The following is a 17,481-nucleotide window of genomic DNA, read 5'->3' as shown; positions in this document are numbered from 1 at the left end:
TGTCGAATCGCTGGATATAATTCTTCCGGCGTTTGAAATGCCAACTCAATAGCCGTATCTTATCGGCCATGGGGTTGTTGGCGCCGTCTGTTTTCTTTTTCATCAACATTATTCTTCTTTTAAACAATGAAATTCATGAATATACACTATTGCGCTTGCCGCTCAATGATCTCAATTACCAATTTACCACATGCCAGACTCGTGTATGGCCTCATTCAACGCCATCGCCGGCTTAAATGCGCGTTTACCCGCGTTTTTTTACCCCTCATGTCCCCCACATTCTCTGCGGGTAAGTTGATTGGTGGAATGCAATTCTCCGCCATACAAAGTGCCCAGGTGCCTCGGAGCATTCGCCGACATGGGGGAAGAGATGACCCGAAGACCTTCATAAGAATGCCAAAATGCCAAGTGCCAATGATGTTTTAATTACTATATACCCCTCAAATTTCCAAGTAAGTCATTATTTTATCAAACATCAGTGAACATCAGACTCATACATACTCCAGAATCATGTCTCTCACACCACTCCGCCCCGGCGTTTATGCGCCGACAATGACCTTCTTCGATGCCCAGACCGAAGAGCTCGATATCGCCTCTATTCGCCGGCATGCTGTGCGTCTCAGCTAAGGCCGGCCTTGTTGGCCTGGTCACCATGGGCTCAAACGGCGAGGCTGTGCATCTCAGCCGCGAAGAGCGCATGACCGTTACTCGGGAGACCCGGTCTGCCCTCGATGAAGCTGGCTTCTCGAACGTGCCCGTCATTGCCGGCGCCAGCGAGAACAGCATCCGCGGAACTATCGACCTGTGCAAGGAGGTTGCGGCCTCTGGCGGCGAGTACGCTCTGATCGTGCCCCCCTAGCTACTACCGCGCCGCAGTCGGCAATGATGAAACCCTATACGAATACTTCACAGCCGTTGCCGACGGCTCCCCTGTTCCTCTTATCCTGTACAACTACCCCGGTGCCGTCGCCGGCATCGATATGGACTCCGACCTCATCATCCGTATTTCCGAGCACCCTAACATCGTCGGCACAAAGTTCACCTGCGCCAATACCGGCAAGTTGACTCGTGTCGCTACCGCTCTCGGCGCCATCACCCCCTCCTCCCCCTTGGCTCCAGCCGAGCGTGCCCCAACTGTCTCCAAGCCCAACGCCAAGCACCCATACGTTGCATTTGGCGGCATTGCCGATTTCAGTCTGCAGACCCTCGTTTCTGGCGGCTCTGCCATTCTTGCCGGTGGTGCGAACGTTCTTCCCCGCCTGTGTGTCCGCATCTTCACTCTCTGGTCTGAGGGCCGTCTTACAGAGGCCATGGAGGCCCAGCAGCAACTCAGTGCTGCCGACTGGGTTCTCACAAAGGCTGCCATTCCCGGCACCAAGGGTGCTATCCAGTCATACTACGGTTACGGAGGGTTCCCTCGCCGACCTCTCAGCCGTCTTACTGATGCCCAGTACCAGACCATTGCCGATAAGATCAAGTCTGCTATGGATGTTGAATTGACCTTGCCCGATGTGGCATAATGGCTTGGAAATATGGCAAGGAGCTACATTTAAAGTCTAGTAATATAATTCCATGCATATATTAAGTTCCACGAGCTCGCCTTTTGTCGTAATTTTGCATTGTTGACGTCTTACTCGCCAGTACTTAGCAGCTTTAACCCTTAGACCAATCTCACTACTTTCAAACAAATGATGGATTTCTATCCTAATTACGGAGTAGCTACTACTTCGTATAAGTGTCAGACTTCTAGACTATCGAAGTTTATAATTAAGTGGGTCTTGAGATAGACTTCACGTTTACACCGGCAGTTACTAATGTTTCTAGCCTAGAACATCGAGATACGCTTATACTTTTTGTGGTTATTCAATGAGAAAGGATCACGCAATATACTTTAGAAATTGTTCCATCGATTTGCTATAACTATTATAAAGGGACCTCGGGAGGATTTGCAACAGATCGCTACTCTTTCCAAGTTCTCCAACTATGACTTCGGAAGTCCATCTTGTCCGCCACGCGGAATCTACCCACAATGTTTCCAAAGACATGTCTCAACTTGACCCTGGTCTAACATCTCGTGGATTTGAACAAGCCACACGACTTGCCCAGACGTTTCCTCATGCTCCTCAGGTAGGCGTGATCCTCACGTCCCCACTGCGGCGCACCATCCAGACCACGCTCGCTGCTTTCCCACACGTCCTTAATAAACGCTATTTCGACCAAGACTCCGAACATGGTATCGAAAACGGTGCGACCCTCATCTTGGATCCAAATTTGCAGGAACGGAGTGCGCTTCCCTGCGACACTGGGTCCACATCTCCGGCCCTAGAGAAGGATTTCCCGGGACTAGGCGTTAAAGGTTTAGCGGAAGGTTGGCAAGTGAAGGAGGGTATTTATGCTCCTGAAGATGAGGCAGTGAAGGAGCGAGCGAAGAGAGTGAGGTCTCGCGTCGCAGAACTCTCCGATCACTTGAAGGATGAGGAAAGGAACCATATCGTGATTGTAACGCATGGTGTTTTCATGAAGTTCTTATCTGGAGACTCAGATATCGATATACCAAAAGCGGGCTGGAGGAGCTACACGCTTGAGAAACATAGCTCCGACATTGTTCTGCGTGAAAAATAGAAATGGGCTGAGACATCGATAGAGCAATGGCTCCCTCTCACCTGCAATCGCTTTTGGCCAGAGCCTCCTTTTCTAATCTAGGTCTCTCTATCTTCAAAGTTCCTTTAAAACCTTCCAAAATTGGAAGGACTAATTTCCTAAATTGGCATAGTTTGCGAAAATACTTTCCTAATTCCACGGCGGAGTACGTCCATTGGCACACCTCCCGGGTATTCAAGGAAACGGCCTCGTGGTTAGGGCTTAGTCTAAATCAACGAAGTCCTGTCTACCTTCACCTAGAATTTGTTCTTCTCAAATATGGTACATATACAATATACTTCTTATTATTATTAGCCACCGGATATTCCAACTCCTCATGTGCGATACTGCCATATATACTGATCGTTCAACTTCTCTGCCTCGGGCAATCCACCAAAATGGACGATGACCCCGTAAATATAATCCCACAAGCTTGGTGCTTTATATGGAGATGCGAGAGACTGGAACAAATCCTTATCTCTATGAAAGAAATAACAACTTCATTCATCCCACAGCAGCGTCTACAGGTTCTTCGGATTGACCTCAATCATCTGGACATTGCTACAGGCATAACTTCGCCTTCCGTTACACGCTATTTCATGCCCCGGACAAACACACCTAGGATAGGAGAAGATACTTGAAGATCCAAGCTGGGATTGGTTTCTATCTCAAAGAGGAGTGTTCGGAAAAGGAACTTACCGTGCAAACTATCTACTTCGGCGTGCGTTCATGGACTACCAGGACTCGAGTATTCCCGAATTTTGGCCCCGCGAGCTGTATGAAACCGAAATCGAAGAAAAAGATAATAATGAGGATCCTACTGCCAAGGAGTCGTCCGATCAACCCGATAACACTGGCGGCGACAAGGAGAGCGATAATGATAAACCGCATGATAAAGAAGTCAATAAGGGCGAGGAAATAAACTGTGACAAGGCCAGAGAAGGGGAAACCGTGGATCCCGAAACAACGGGTGAGAGTGATGAAGATGGCGACAAGAGCGAAGAGAGCGGTGGCAATAATCGCAAACCAAGTGATGAAAGTCACGAGAAGAGCGAGAAAAGCGAAAAGGAGGCCGACGACAGCCATGAGATGGTGATTCCGAAAGCTTTGGACCTGGATATCCGCAATTACCGGACAAATGACTGGTCGGTCTACTGGTAAGTGGCATATTGCTATTCTTAGGGAGAATGAAATTTGTATTATTTAGGTTGACCACTTTTACCTAGGCACCAAAGACTGTACGATCTCGATCTACCAGACAATGCACACGGAATCAGTATCGCCAGGTCAATGGAGCTAAATCACCCGCACAAATGCCATGCATGGGCTCTGGTAGATGTGATCTTATGTGGTTACGAACGCCCATCGACTGCCGAGCTCATAGCCTTAGCTAGCTGGGGGTTGAGAGGCATGTTTCGTCAATTGGAGTCGCTCGCCAACGGAATTAAGCCAGAGGACGTCCATATGCTCAGTGAGGTTTTCCCGGTACGTTCGGTTCACTACTAACTCAGTCCCTTGTGGAAAGAATGTCTTACTGATATCTTACGAGTTTTATAGACCATGATAATAGTGTTCGACCAAAGATGCTGTGCTCGTGTGCTATACGGCTACTTTGATGGTAGACTTCAAGTTCAATTTACCCCGGTCTTGAACTTTAAAGAATTTACCGAGGTCAGGTCGCCAACCTTGGATGGTTACATGGGAAAAATTGACAAGAATAAATATTATGACATGATGCACTCACTGCTTCGTTGGGCGTGGCCTCTTGGTCATCATCTCACCACCCTGGCTATCGCTCAGCCCTAACCTTGGAAGACCACTGGCTATTATAGGGAACCTTCATTTAGCTTCGCAGTTTTGCCTAGCTTTGACTGGCTCAGTTATATTTCCAAGTCTCCTCTTAACGTCTCTAGGGAGCATTCGGGCTTGATTTGTGGGGCAATTTCTTTGTCTACATGGACCTTACTAGGGCATTTGTGAGGGTCGCACCCCCCAACAGAATTGCATGTTTTCCAGATGGAGAATTCCATGGTGGTTCCTAAACTTTTAGATTTACTTTCTTGCCTTTGACAATATATCCTATCTGTAATAGTAAAGATGATGTGTATTCGCCCTCCGATTTCGAGGACGCACCCTTGCAACGCCCAAGCCCTAAGCTCAAGCCCTATAACATCCCACTTCTTATCGCCGATAAGGCCATACCGGGATATAATGTCTTCTCGCAAGCTCATAGGTGGAAAAACATGTGAATCGGAGTTGATACGAGAACCCGTCCAATGGACGATCTCGGGACCTAGCGCTATCAGCTAACCCATGGGTGTTATTAAAGTCCTACCCCACAGCCAAACAACCACCCCACGTTGCCCAGACCATTTCATTCTTTTCAACGTATTTGCTTCGCCTCTCGGGTGATATCGAACCCCCATTCCTGCCTCTGATTCATCTGATTCCTCTTGGTTGTCAGTTTATCCGGTGGAGCGGGTCCACGGGACAATGTCCGACTGGAGGGAATTAGCCGTATACGGGAGCAGTACGGAGTATCACGATGAATTTGGAGACTATATCCCGCGTAGGAAGAATGGAATATTTTGCGATCCCCGCTCAAGGGTCTGAGATTTTGTGGCGTTGATATACAGCCCCTGCACCCCGCTTGTCTCCTAGTTTCTACTTTTCTTTTCGTATTCGGTCCTCTCGTGTACACTGCCCTTGCTGTATCCCAAAGCATAGTCATTGATAAAGACTTCAGACCAATCACTCATTCTTATCACAATGCCTTACCCCGATGAAGCTGAGGGCTTCCAGGTCGATGGACCTAACAGCTACACTGAGTTCCACAAGCGCCACGTACGTGCTTCTTTTCCTGTGCCAGTTAGGATATGCGCTTACCTAGATTGGTTGTGATGAATAGTTCAAGCTGAAGCCTTTCGGCGACTATGGTGAGTTAGCCTGTCGGTGCCACTATGCTTTTCCCAATTATAACCGAGTATAGATGTCGACGTCAAGATTGAGGCCTGTGGCATTTGCGGCAGTGATGTGCACACTATCAGCGGTATGGTGGTCCCGTTGAAGTATCAAGCAGAAACTCCGGCTAATGTATTCATAAAGGAGGATGGGGTGATCAAAAGTTCCCCCTGTGCGTGGGTCACGGTACGTACTCAAAAAGAGCAAAGGCCAGTATCTCATACTAATGGCCATCTAGAGATCGTCGGTCGGGCAATCCGCGTCGGACCTAAGGTCACCCTGATTAAGGAAGGCGAGCGCGTTGGAGTCGGCGCGCAGTCCTACTCCTGCGGCAAGTGCAAGCAATGCCGCAACGACAACGAGACATACTGCCAGGTCGAGCCAATGGACACCTACGGCTCGAAATGGGCCGACAGTGGCATCGTCAGCCAGGGCGGATACTCATCGCACGTGCGCACACAGAGCACTGGGTGTTCCCGATCCCGGACGCACTAGAGACCAACTCTGTTGCTCCGATGCTGTGCGCCGGATTGACGGCGTACTCGCCCTTGGTGCGCAATGGCGCTGGTCCTGGCAAGAAGGTTGGAATCGTTGGACTGGGTGGCATTGGTCACTTTGGAGTCATGTTTGCTAAGGCGCTGGGCGCGGAGACGTGGGCTATTTCGCGCTCTCGCGCTAAAGAGGCGGACGCTCGCAAGCTTGGTGCTGATGGCTACATTGCCACTGCTGAGGAGGGGTGGGAGACGGATCACCTGTGCTCGTTTGATGTGATTATCAACTGCGCTAACTCTTCGGAGGGTTTCGATCTTGCGCGCTATCTGTCCATGATGGATGTTCATGGGCGCTGGATCAGTGTTGGTCTTCCTGAGGAGGAGGGTCAGGTCATTAAAGCTCAGAACCTGATCTCCAATGGTGTTCTCATTGGTGCTAGTCACCTGGGTAGCCGTCGGGAGATGCTTGATATGTTGCAGCTGGCTGCGGATCGGGGTCTTAAGGGTTGGGTGGAGGAGATTGCCATCGGAGAGGAGGGACTCAAGGAGGCCATGCTGCGCATGAAGAAGGGTGATGTGCGCTACCGGTTTACTTTGACCGGATATGAGAAGATCTTTGGATGAACGGGATAGATGTTCGGTGTTAAGAATTATGTATATAGTCGGTGTCAACATACAAAACAAAGGGGTTAGAAGGCTGGGGTAGGGGCGGGTAGGGGCGGGTAGGGGTGTTTATTCATATTGAGGTTTTCTGAGGAGATTGAAATCAATTATTCTTGAATAATAGTATAACTGTGTACAGCATTGAAATAAGTATACAAAGGAATACCCGATTGGGCTATATGTACTAATATTAGCATCCTCACCTGTCATCATCATTGTCTCAATGAAAAACTCAGAAACCCTAATTGCCACCAGGGTGTAGACGGTACATAGATCCGCAGTAGATTTACCGCGTCGATCCAAGTCACAGTTACTCCGCACTTTCCGTCCACGGGCGTTCTCCCCAGGATTTGCCCCCCCGACTTAAAATTCTGAACCATGCAGGGGCGAGTACTCCAAAAGTACTCGGTACTTGACGACCATAGTAAAGTAGTATTACAATGTCAGTAACAGTGACTCTTCGGTAACCTCATAGTCGAACCAATCACTCCTCCCCAACTCACCGCCCGACTACCCATTCGTTCTGCTTTCTGGAATTCTTCCGCCCTTTTTATCTTCTCCTTGCGCCTTGGTTTTTCCTTTTTTCTTTTGTTATTCTCTTTCTATAATTCTTTCATTAATCTCTCTTTCCCTTTCTCTATCTTTTTCATTCTCTTGGGTCCTTGGAGTTCGCGAACGGTCGTTGATATATACACTTTTAGACTTACCTCACAGAACTCCCAAGACCAAACGTCACATCGGTCGACAAACGATAAATAGACTGGTCCCACAAAAGCCTTGTCATTCCTTGTTCCCAGCAATCGCCGTCACATATTGGCGATCAGATTCATCCAATTATTGTTTAATTTGCCCTCACACACCAATAACCTCAGTCATGTCGCCACGAGAGACCAACGCCACCTCCACAAGGCGACGCACCTCGTTATCGTTTCGTTCGCGCCCACGGACCGTGGGTCACGCCGCCCCAATGTCAAAAGAGTTAGCCTTGGACGCATGGGAGGAGCCATACTTGATGGAAATATGCCAGGATCACCACGCACCAGTCGTGGAAGAGATAGACCCGTTTCCGAATGCGGCTCCCCGGCGCCGTGGTGCCAAAAGCTTTTCGAGTTTAAGGCATCCTGTGGATGGTTTGGTCGCTCTCGGCCGACGCTTGTCTGTCAGTCTTCGCAGCAAGCCTTCCAGGCAAACAATTCCTGTTACCCAGGACATCAAATTGATTGATGACGATGAAAACCGTTACGATCACCATGTTTCGCGGCATTCAAACCATAAGCGCATGGCCTCCGGTAGCTGGGATGCCCGGTCAACGAAAACATATTGGCACCAGGGTTACAGCGTCAATCGGCGCCCTTCCTTGAATAGTGTGTCTGCCCTGCATAGTTTCTATGCCCCGACCGCCTCGATCCCTGTCCCTATTCCGGGCCGTGGGCAGGCACCTCCAGTTCTGCCCAATCATATGTCCGCAGGTGCAGCAGCGCGCGCTGCCGCTGCAGCACAGAATGAGCAGATGGAGGCTGCGCGGATGGCTAAGGTGGAACTAGAGAACAAGATGCTCGACCTGAAGGTTCCGCAGGACTCGGAGAGCGGTATTTGTATTGACCTGCGCGATCGATCGGATGTGTCAGACACTGATTTGCTGACCATGATGCGACTCGGTAAGAATGAATCCCCCCTGTTGGGCACAGCACGCGGTTTGCTAACTTCTCTTGCTTCAGATCCCGTGGCTCTGCTTCCGGCTGAGATTACAGCACATATTTTTTCGTATTTGGACCCTGATTCGCTCATGGACGCGGAGCTTGTGTCTAGCGCCTGGTTTCGTGCGTCTTCTTCTTATGTTTGGAGGCACGTGTTCCGCAATGCATATGGCCGACGGCCAGCAAGCGAGACGGCCTCCAAGTTGAAGCTGTCATCTGGTTTAGGGAAGTCAATCCCGAACCAGGACTGGAAGAAAAAGTTCCTTGTTCGGCGCGCTCTCGATCAGCGTTGGGCGGAAGGCAAAGCTGCAGCCATCTATCTTCAAGGTCACCAGGACAGCGTCTATTGCTCTCAATTTGACGAGTAAGTTAACATCGATCTGTTGATGCCGTGCACTGCTAACAAGCTTTTAGGAACAAAATCATTACTGGCTCCCGTGATCGGACGGTTCGTGTGTGGGACGCACACTATCCGTGGTCATGCCAGAAGATTATTGGGCCACCCGCAGCCCGGACTTTCCGTCGTGGTCCAGTGAACAATCCAACCGCCCTGGCCACGGGGAAGGCGCCTTTTATGACTATTACCCCGCCGTTGCCTACGCCGGATGAAATGACGGAAATTACGGCACCATTGGAGGAAGAATCGATATACCATAGCGCATCGATTCTGTGCTTGCGGTTTGACGAGGAGATCATGGTCACAGGATCTTCGGACTTTACCTGTATCGTCTATGACATCAAGGACGACTACCGACCGATCCATCGTCTTTCCGGTCATCACGCCGGTGTCCTTGATGTGTGCTTTGATGACCGGTACATCGTCTCATGCTCCAAGGATACCACCATCTGTGTGTGGGACCGAAACACCGGTGAGCTTTTGAGGCGGCTTAACGGCCACGAAGGGCCAGTGAATGCTGTGCAGCTACGCGGTGACCTTATAGTGTCAGCCAGCGGTGACGGTGTTGCCAAGATGTGGAACGTGATCTCAGGCCAATGTGTCAAGGAGTTCGCTAGCAAGGACCGTGGCCTCGCATGTGTCGAATTCAGTGACGATGGCCGGACCATCCTCACTGGCGGCAACGACCGCATAATCTATCAATTCGATGCTAACACGGGCGAGCTCGTCAACGAGCTCCATGGGCATTCGGGCCTCATCCGATCTCTGCATCTCGACAGCGCAAATAAGCGCATCATTAGCGGTAGCTATGACATGAGCGTCAAGGTGTTCGACCGTGATACGGGTGAGCAGTCAATCAACTTCCCTGGCTGGACCACAAGCTGGATGTTGAGCGTGCAGTCCGATTATCGACGCATTGTTGCAACGAGCCAGGACTCCCGCGCTGTCATTATGGACTTTGGATATGGGCTAGACGGGATCGACCTGTTAGAGGAGTGATCTATTTGCATTTGTTTTATATACCGTTTGCTCTTCTTATCAGCGCTGCTTCTTTCCCTTCTGTGGATGGTTTTGGTTACTCTCAATTATATATTGCTAAGCTTGTGGGAGTCGGATATGAGTTCATCTGGGTACAAATTAGATCAGGGCCCTGGAATATTGGCAGTATAAATTCTCGCTCTTTGTTATGCTACTGCAAGATTATTTACCTAACATAGTATACATTATGGTATTATCGTGTATCACCACAATAACCGCAATCTTCAATGTCTTGTGAGTTAGTTAACTAGGTCGCCTCACGCGACAGGCATCTACAAGATCAAGATCGACCGTTTATGCAGGTCAAATATGGCGGGCGGTAGAAGCGGCGGTCAATCGGTTATGCGACAACTTGATCTAAGCTACAGCATGACGTCCAGGTGGATGGTATGATATATGAGATTTGACCTGTTGCGGTGGAGTTGTGCCTCACACGACGATGTAATAGTTTCATGCACCGAGGCAATGTTGTATGTCAAGCTGCGATTTGATACATCAGGTACAATATCACACCTCAGGCATCAAGACATTGATTAACTAATCCATCCATGATTCGCCAGAAAAAGTGGGCTAGTGCCAGTGCGATCCGTGGGATTTAGCATCAAAACAATCCCTCTGCTGTTTCCCATCAACCACACAAGCAGAGACTGACAGGGAGTCCTGGTCTTGCGGTGTAATATCATCATCAAGCTCCTTTTCTGCTTAGCGCTCATTCTAGTCTCATTTTCCGCTTTAGCGTTTCGATTGATAACTATTCTACCCCACCATCATGGGTGAATCCAGGTTCGGCTTTTCTCCTATTCCCCGCCATCTCGCGACCGATATGGCCTTGCTGACGCCGATCAATTTATGATTTTAGACAGGAACTGCTGGCATGGCTTAACAACCTGCTGCAGCTAAACCTTACCAAGATTGAGCAGTGTGGAACTGGGTATGGTTGATCTGTATTCTCTCCTCCGACTTGTTAAAGCTCGCCGGGCGGTCGACTATTTTTTGTATAGATCGGATGAGCTAACCTCTTATCTTGTCTCTCTATAGTGCTGCCCTCTGCCAGATCTTCGATTCGATTTTCAGTATGTAATCACGACTTGCGCAATAATCGAGAGAGAGAGAGAGAGAGAGAGATAGAGGGAGAGGGAGAGATAGTCCTGAGTTGTGGGATATATACTGACTGGTTGATTTCTTTGTTCAGTGGATGTTCCCATGTCCCGGGTCAAGTTCAACGTGAACACTGAATATGCCTACCTCCAGAACTTCAAGATCCTTCAGAGTATGTGAAGACGGATTCCAAATCGGCCATCGACGATTCCCTTTTTAACATGTCCAATCACCCAGATGTCTTCGCCCGCCACCAGGTCAACAAGCCCATCCCCGTCCAGTCCCTCACAAAGTGCCGCATGCAGGATAACCTTGAGTTCATCCAGTGGGTTAAGAAATACTGGGACCAGCACTATCCCGGTGGTGAATACGACGCCGTCGGCCGACGCAAGGCCTCCGGCGCCCCTGCTTCCGTTGGAGGCCCCACTTCGCGTGCCCCGTCTGCTGGCAGCGCACGCCGTGGAGTGACCCCGACAGGCGGCGCCGTCCGTCCGCGAGTTGGCGGTGCGGCCAGTGGAGCGGCCACCGCTGCCCTGCAACAGGAGATCTCGACACAGAAGGAAGCGATCGCAGGACTGGAGAAGGAGCGCGATTTCTACTTCGCCAAGTTGCGCGACATTGAGCTGCTGCTGCAGAGCGCCATTGAGGCCGACCCCGAGCTGGAAAAGGAGGAAGACACGCTTGTTAAGCACATCCAGGGCATTCTATACTCGACCGAGGTCCGTTCCCTTAATCTATTCGCTGAGGATTCCCCAAACTGACGCTTATGCGCTTCCCATCAGGACGGCTTTGAAATTCCGGCCGAAGGAGAGGAGCTTCCGGCCGACGAGCTCGAGACTTTCTAAGTGAAACATGAGTTTTGGGCTCGAAGGAGGAAAGATCCGTTACTAAATACCCCCCCTCCTATTCTTTCTTGTGTTCCTTCCATTGGGTGTCAATAAGACGAGCAGAGCACGTAGATATGGAGACAAATGCATACGTCCTATTTTTGATGGAGAGACATGGAGAGACATGGTCTGACACTTAGGCTTAAAATAGCTTTATGGAGAATGGGATCGGCAAATGATTCTCCCGTTTGTACTCCGTACAACGTATGGTATGGTGGTAGTACACTATGACACATCTGCTATACATATTAATTCCCTAGGGAAATATTGAATTAATACTCCGTAGAGTCATAGAGTCGAGAAACATACCTAGGTATATATATGCTAACCTAAAGAGATTTATTTTATGCCGGTAACCATTGTCCCTTGCCTATGTATAGAGCCATTTGACGCTAAGCCGATGATAATTAAACCTGCATGGCACACTAAACCCAAAATAGACTAGTATCCTTGGCCAGAACCTCATCTGGGCCCTGTCACTTTTTCATTCGTTGATCCCACGGTACCTGATGGTACCTGCGTTGAGAGAGAACTGTCTTTTGTTTTTTCTTTTTCACCTTGTGTTCTCCTTGAATGAAAAAAAAAAGACATCCAGATTATAATTCAATTCCAGATATCTTCCGACATCAGGGAAGGAGAAAGAATAAAAAGAAAAAGAAAGAGAATCTCCAGTGTCGGCCCCGAGCCTAATTCGTCAGTAACCCGGCCTGGACTAGGCCTTGATAGGGGATTGTTTGGTGCGGTCTGGGTCCTTTTCCTCCCGTTTCGCTTCTTCTCTTTCGTGTGTGTCTCGCTTTTTGTTCCATTTTTTGTTCTTTTTTGGTCTCTTTTTTGGTTGCATTTGTACATTCATCTCTCTTGACAACTGGGAACATTTGAATTGTGCCAGTGTGACCACACTGCCCTCAGAGTTGTTCAAGGGTCCCGTCTGACCTGGCTCTCTCGACATATTCAACACTTTATATTCCCCTTTGTGGTTCCAATATCCAAAATGGATTAGGATATGAGACTGGGCTCTCTTTTTTTTCTCCCACTCTTTTTGTCGCTCTTTTATTCCAGGTATGTGTTATCAATTCATTCGAAGCCCTCGATTTGTTTGCGTACAATGGCGTGGGGCTTCCCCCAATTGAATTGACACATACTAACTTGGGGCTCTGCTTAGTCGTTTGTAAGACTGCCATTCCTTCCACGTAACTGTGCTATATCACGATATCCTTGAGCTGCTGTCGATGCTACGCTTTTCTTGGTCATAACGTTTGGCTACGCTTTCGCCAACATCCACTCCTTCAATACTGTCAACCGGGTCATTCCTTGTCCACGATCTTTCAATCCTTCCACAACTTTGCGCACGCTAGAACGTGTTTTCTTTCGTTTATTTTAACCTTATCAGTCCCACTCCTCGCAAAGTGTGAAGCTCAACCTCTGTGAGGATCATACGTCTTTTTGTTTTGCTTTGTCTTGATATTTGCATGTGATTGGCAATTGACGTGGACGTGTATGGAAAATTGTCAACATGGCTCATGGTCATTTTCGTCACTCGCGCCTCGGCAATCTAATTAGCGCAAGGCGCCGCCGGGAAGCTAAGCTGGATGGCCAGGATGCGGGCTCTGATTTACTTGAGGATGACACATTTCAAAGCCCCATCCTCCCAGCTACTGATATGCCTCCGGAGGAAAATTGCGACTCGTCAAAAACCTCTATGCGCCTTGAGCATGGCATGAACGAATTTGATTCAATGCTTGAAAAGCGGGACGAGACGGCCTCCCCCGACCCTACTAGTATCGAGACTGTACTGCAGATAGTCGATGCTAGCTCTCAGACCCCGCTTCAGTCGACTACTACTGACTTTCCGATGACGGCATCGGATTCTACGTACGCCACTGACACTCTACCGAGCTCGGACAGCTTGCCTGCGAGTGCGGCTGCGAGCGTGACTACAACTGCAACTGCAAATGAAAGTGAGAGTGCCTCTATAGATTTAGGGCTATTAACCTCGCCGACAGCCTCTCCGCTATCCGAGACCTCACTTTCAAGCACCTCTACGAACGTGGCCCAAACTTCTTCGACCACAAATGCCGCAACCCAACTTCCATCACCATTAAGATCTCCCTCAGCCGCAGTCATCAGTTCACCTACATGGAGTTCGACTCGCCTCGTCACTTCTTCTATCTCTACGCCCTCTCTTACGACGACATCATCCCAGGTACACAATCACTCGTCATATTCTGGTACCAGCTCCGACTCCAGTTCTAGTTCCAGTTCCACCTCGACAAGCTCGACTTCCAGCAGCTACACAACCTCTTCATCAAATGTATATGGAGGCTCTGAGTCAGCTGGCTCGCCGACTGGTACCGGGACCGCGCCAACTACGAGTGAAGCGCAGGGTTCGGGGCAGGGTTCGACAAGTAATCCTGACACGCCTAAAATCGTGGGTGGTGTAGTAGGATCAGTTGCCGGTGTTGCTCTCATTCTATTTCTCCTATTTTACTACCTCCGCCGCCGAGGGTTCTTTATGGGGAAAATGGGACGTCCCACCATGTTAGGTGACGCAGCAGCTGGGGCTGGATCAGGGGCTGGGTCTAGAGAAGTTGTCGAGCGGCGCGAAAGCAACGACCCTCTCTTCACAGCCTCATACCTGGCCCCTGCATTCATGAAGCGCTGGCGCCAGTCAACGGCAACAACGCGGTCTGGAAGCACTGTCGACTCCGCCCCCAGCGAACGCGGGTTCCAAAAAATTTCCGGCAGGAAGCTTCCTCCCGTCTTCACCCACGGTGGTGATGGGTATGGCGGCGGACTAGACGGCGATTCTCCCACTATACCAGGCTTCCCTGCCACCTCACCAGCAACCGGACCAATTGGGTCATCATCCTTCTATGCTCCGCCCCCTGCCCAGCCATATGGCATGCCCCTAGACTCAAACTATACCCGTGAGGTCGAGGAGCACACCCCACCAGCACAGCCCAACCCCGTGCACCTCCCTATCTCCAGCGCCGTCAGTGTTGCCACTCCTATCACCGTTACACCGGCCCAACCGATTGCACAACCCCAGAGCGCAGTGCCCTTCGCGCCGCCGCGGCCGGATGGGCTCGGCCGCAGTTTGCACAGTTTCGACGGGAGTCGAAGCAGCCGCTTCACTGAGGTTATGGATCAGTAATTGTTGATGTTGCGATACGGGATATGTGAAATGATGGAAATGAAGTGATGGGTGGGGGGCACAGCCCCTCTGACATCGGACTCCAGAGCTTGTTCCCGATACCTTTTTATTGTTATTATTTTTCTGTTCGATTCTGTCTGTTTGTGCCGTAAAACGCATTTCCTGTCTTTGATTGTCATTGTGTGGTTATATTCTCTTTTTCACTATTGATACCCCCTCTATCTATTTTCTTTCTTCTGTTCCTATTTCTCTTACTTCTTGTTCAAATTACTTTCTCTTCATTATTTTCTCACTTACCCTGCTTAATGTCATTGTGAATATCTTACTTGGTTCACTTAATATGAGTTCTCCCATGTCACTACAAGACGACCGACGGTGGTTGTCGAAATTGCCGTATTGGAGATAAGAATGAAAGCTGCTGCAGGACATCCGGCTCAGGCTTGACCCTGCGAGTGGCAAGATCAATGTTGCCATCGCGATCAAAGCAAGCCGACCACGACCGATAATCACAATTGATGAGTACAAATGGGACCAGGCAAATGGCCAGCCCACATTATCCCGTGTCGACATCAGGTGAAGTGACTCGGGGGTAGAAGTCGGAGTCACTAGAGCTCCGCTGATTAGTTATCCCATTTCATCTTCTATTGCTACGGAATCCAGCTTTGGCCTGAACAGTATCGGCTCGGATAGTCAATGTAACCTGAAGCCATTGAGCTTCAAATGAAACATCATGCATTTTCCTCACGTATAAATGACTCCTGCTAGAGAAAATGGTTAATCTTCGAAGGTTTAAACTTACTGTATGTAGATGACATATGCGGCGGAATTTCCAGCCCAGGTGCCCAGTTGCTCATCAGCCGTGTAACACCGGACATCTTGCCTCACCCCAATCCCACTATATGGCCGGCCACGCATGCTGACCACGTGGCAATGCCTATGGGAGTAATATTATTGCAGGCTAGTATCATTTATTTCAGAACTGTTACATCTAACATGTGAGACTACCATCGTGGTGCCACCTGAGACCAGGCTAACGCTGTGATTCGATTAGACATCTATTCCTGACGTGTTGAAAAAGATTAGTTTCCGTGACACATTGCGAATGAGCCGCACTTCCGAATGGAACGCTTGTCAAGCCTCAAATGGCTGAGACGGAGGCCGAACTCCCATGTCATACATTTGGAGGCGCAGGTACTGTTCCAGATTCGTGCCAAATGAGGCTTGAATATTGGCCTCTGCTCAACTGTATCCGCATCTACGCGTCCTGCGACCAAATATAGGCTGTCTTTTCCGATACAGCCACTGTTCCCTAGGTGCGGTGTGTGGTGTGCGAGTACGAGTGCTTCTGCCTACAACACAGCTACCCACGAGCCTTGAGGTAGGCTTTTCTTGGAATGAATTGGCCCATTCCATTGTTACCTATTGCACTGCCCTTCCGTGACCAAGCTGGTTATGTTTCTTGCCTCCCGGGTCATACTAGAGCTCAAGAGGCTCCAGCCATAGTAAGAGCCGCACCGCCACATGATTTAGAGCACCGCCACAAAAACGCCACAGAAGGCGATCTGGTCCTCTACGCCTCCTTTCACCCGGAAACCCCAACATCAAGTTACAACATACTCACGGAGTGGACGAAGTACGAATCCGGGGCTTGCAAGATCAAGTATTTCTGTCGCGTGCCTTGATAGGTTCTGACAATGCGTGCTTATGATGCGCACAGTCTAGCCGCTCATCAAGTGGACACCTACCCCATCTCCAGCCTAGAACAGTCACGATCAAGCCCCATGATGCAACGAGACTGGTCTTTGCCTCCTTACTTGCGCCCATGGTCAAACAATTAATGCCAATACGTCCATAATATGTCGAGGTGAATGATGGCCAATGATTGGGTACTCTGTGAGGCGCAGCAGTTGTCCTCTCCACAATGAGAAAACCCAATTTGACCGCAACGCCCTCGCATTGGACGACTGCACTTGGCGTAACGCTATTCGACACCCGCTGATCCCAGGATTTAGCTATGCAGCATGGATGTGAAGAAACGAGTTTGAGAAAAAAGAAGCCCGGCGCTTACGGAGTACATTCCTCGGCTTTTTGGTATGCCTATGAACTTCGCCTTTGACATACATCATACACGGAGCTTTGAAGCCCCTGTTCGAGACAAAGCTTACCGCTTGTAACCCTGGGAAAGGGGGCTGTGTTGGGGTTCCCCGGGGTAATAAGTGGCACATCCTCTTTGAACGGTATATATATTATATTTTTTTACTTTTTTTCACTTTTTCAATATTCTCTGGTGGATATAATATATCCCTCTTATACATACTTGGCATTCTTTGCAGCGCTCGTTGCGAATTACCAGAAAATTCTCAACTAAATCCTCGGCGTCTCTGGGCATCCGTCTTTGGAAGTACACAGCCCCGTTGAGAGGGGGAAAAACAAAAGGTCTCGTCACCCCAACACA

General features: G+C 49.5%; 7 protein-coding genes across 7 annotated transcripts; all 7 read left to right on the top strand.

Moving 5' to 3' along the window:
* Nucleotides 1-565: 565 nt before the first annotated feature.
* N7519_002669 (dihydrodipicolinate synthase family protein) lies at nt 566-1,520 on the top strand (the record flags this gene model as incomplete). The annotated part of the gene is made up of 2 exons (XM_057289447.1): nt 566-834; nt 860-1,520. 2 exons carry the CDS (start codon nt 566-568, stop codon nt 1,518-1,520), a joined length of 930 nt encoding a protein of 309 aa, XP_057150649.1.
* A 463-nt stretch (nt 1,521-1,983) lies between these two features.
* N7519_002668 (histidine phosphatase family protein) lies at nt 1,984-2,622 on the top strand (the record flags this gene model as incomplete). Its single annotated transcript, XM_057289446.1, has 1 exon — nt 1,984-2,622. The coding sequence occupies one exon, from the start codon at nt 1,984-1,986 to the stop codon at nt 2,620-2,622; it is 639 nt and encodes a 212-aa protein (XP_057150648.1).
* A 416-nt stretch (nt 2,623-3,038) lies between these two features.
* Nucleotides 3,039-4,446, top strand: N7519_002667 (uncharacterized protein; the record flags this gene model as incomplete). Its single annotated transcript, XM_057289445.1, has 4 exons — nt 3,039-3,224; nt 3,268-3,797; nt 3,867-4,111; nt 4,211-4,446. The coding sequence occupies 4 exons, from the start codon at nt 3,039-3,041 to the stop codon at nt 4,444-4,446; spliced, it is 1,197 nt and encodes a 398-aa protein (XP_057150647.1).
* Nucleotides 4,447-5,409: 963 nt separating this feature from the next.
* On the top strand, nt 5,410-6,716 carry N7519_002666 (NAD(P)-dependent alcohol dehydrogenase; the record flags this gene model as incomplete). Its single annotated transcript, XM_057289444.1, has 6 exons — nt 5,410-5,484; nt 5,549-5,576; nt 5,630-5,689; nt 5,746-5,787; nt 5,840-6,051; nt 6,099-6,716. 6 exons carry the CDS (start codon nt 5,410-5,412, stop codon nt 6,714-6,716), a joined length of 1,035 nt encoding a protein of 344 aa, XP_057150646.1.
* Nucleotides 6,717-7,629: 913 nt separating this feature from the next.
* N7519_002665 (F-box/WD repeat-containing protein) lies at nt 7,630-9,848 on the top strand (the record flags this gene model as incomplete). Its single annotated transcript, XM_057289443.1, has 3 exons — nt 7,630-8,413; nt 8,474-8,816; nt 8,867-9,848. The coding sequence occupies 3 exons, from the start codon at nt 7,630-7,632 to the stop codon at nt 9,846-9,848; spliced, it is 2,109 nt and encodes a 702-aa protein (XP_057150645.1).
* An 808-nt stretch (nt 9,849-10,656) lies between these two features.
* Nucleotides 10,657-11,830, top strand: eb1 (microtubule-binding protein BIM1; the record flags this gene model as incomplete). The annotated part of the gene is made up of 6 exons (XM_057289442.1): nt 10,657-10,670; nt 10,747-10,818; nt 10,926-10,960; nt 11,080-11,157; nt 11,223-11,704; nt 11,768-11,830. 6 exons carry the CDS (start codon nt 10,657-10,659, stop codon nt 11,828-11,830), a joined length of 744 nt encoding a protein of 247 aa, XP_057150644.1.
* A 1,555-nt stretch (nt 11,831-13,385) lies between these two features.
* N7519_002663 (uncharacterized protein) lies at nt 13,386-15,026 on the top strand (the record flags this gene model as incomplete). Its single annotated transcript, XM_057289441.1, has 1 exon — nt 13,386-15,026. The coding sequence occupies one exon, from the start codon at nt 13,386-13,388 to the stop codon at nt 15,024-15,026; it is 1,641 nt and encodes a 546-aa protein (XP_057150643.1).
* Nucleotides 15,027-17,481: the final 2,455 nt, after the last annotated feature.

Source organism: Penicillium mononematosum, assembly GCF_028829835.1.
Source record: "Penicillium mononematosum strain IBT 11891 chromosome Unknown utg000002l:1.0-8112719.0:1.0-8118358.0, whole genome shotgun sequence".
NCBI classification, from domain to species: Eukaryota; Fungi; Ascomycota; class Eurotiomycetes; order Eurotiales; family Aspergillaceae; genus Penicillium; species Penicillium mononematosum.
This window is presented reverse-complemented; position numbering and strand designations above follow the sequence as displayed.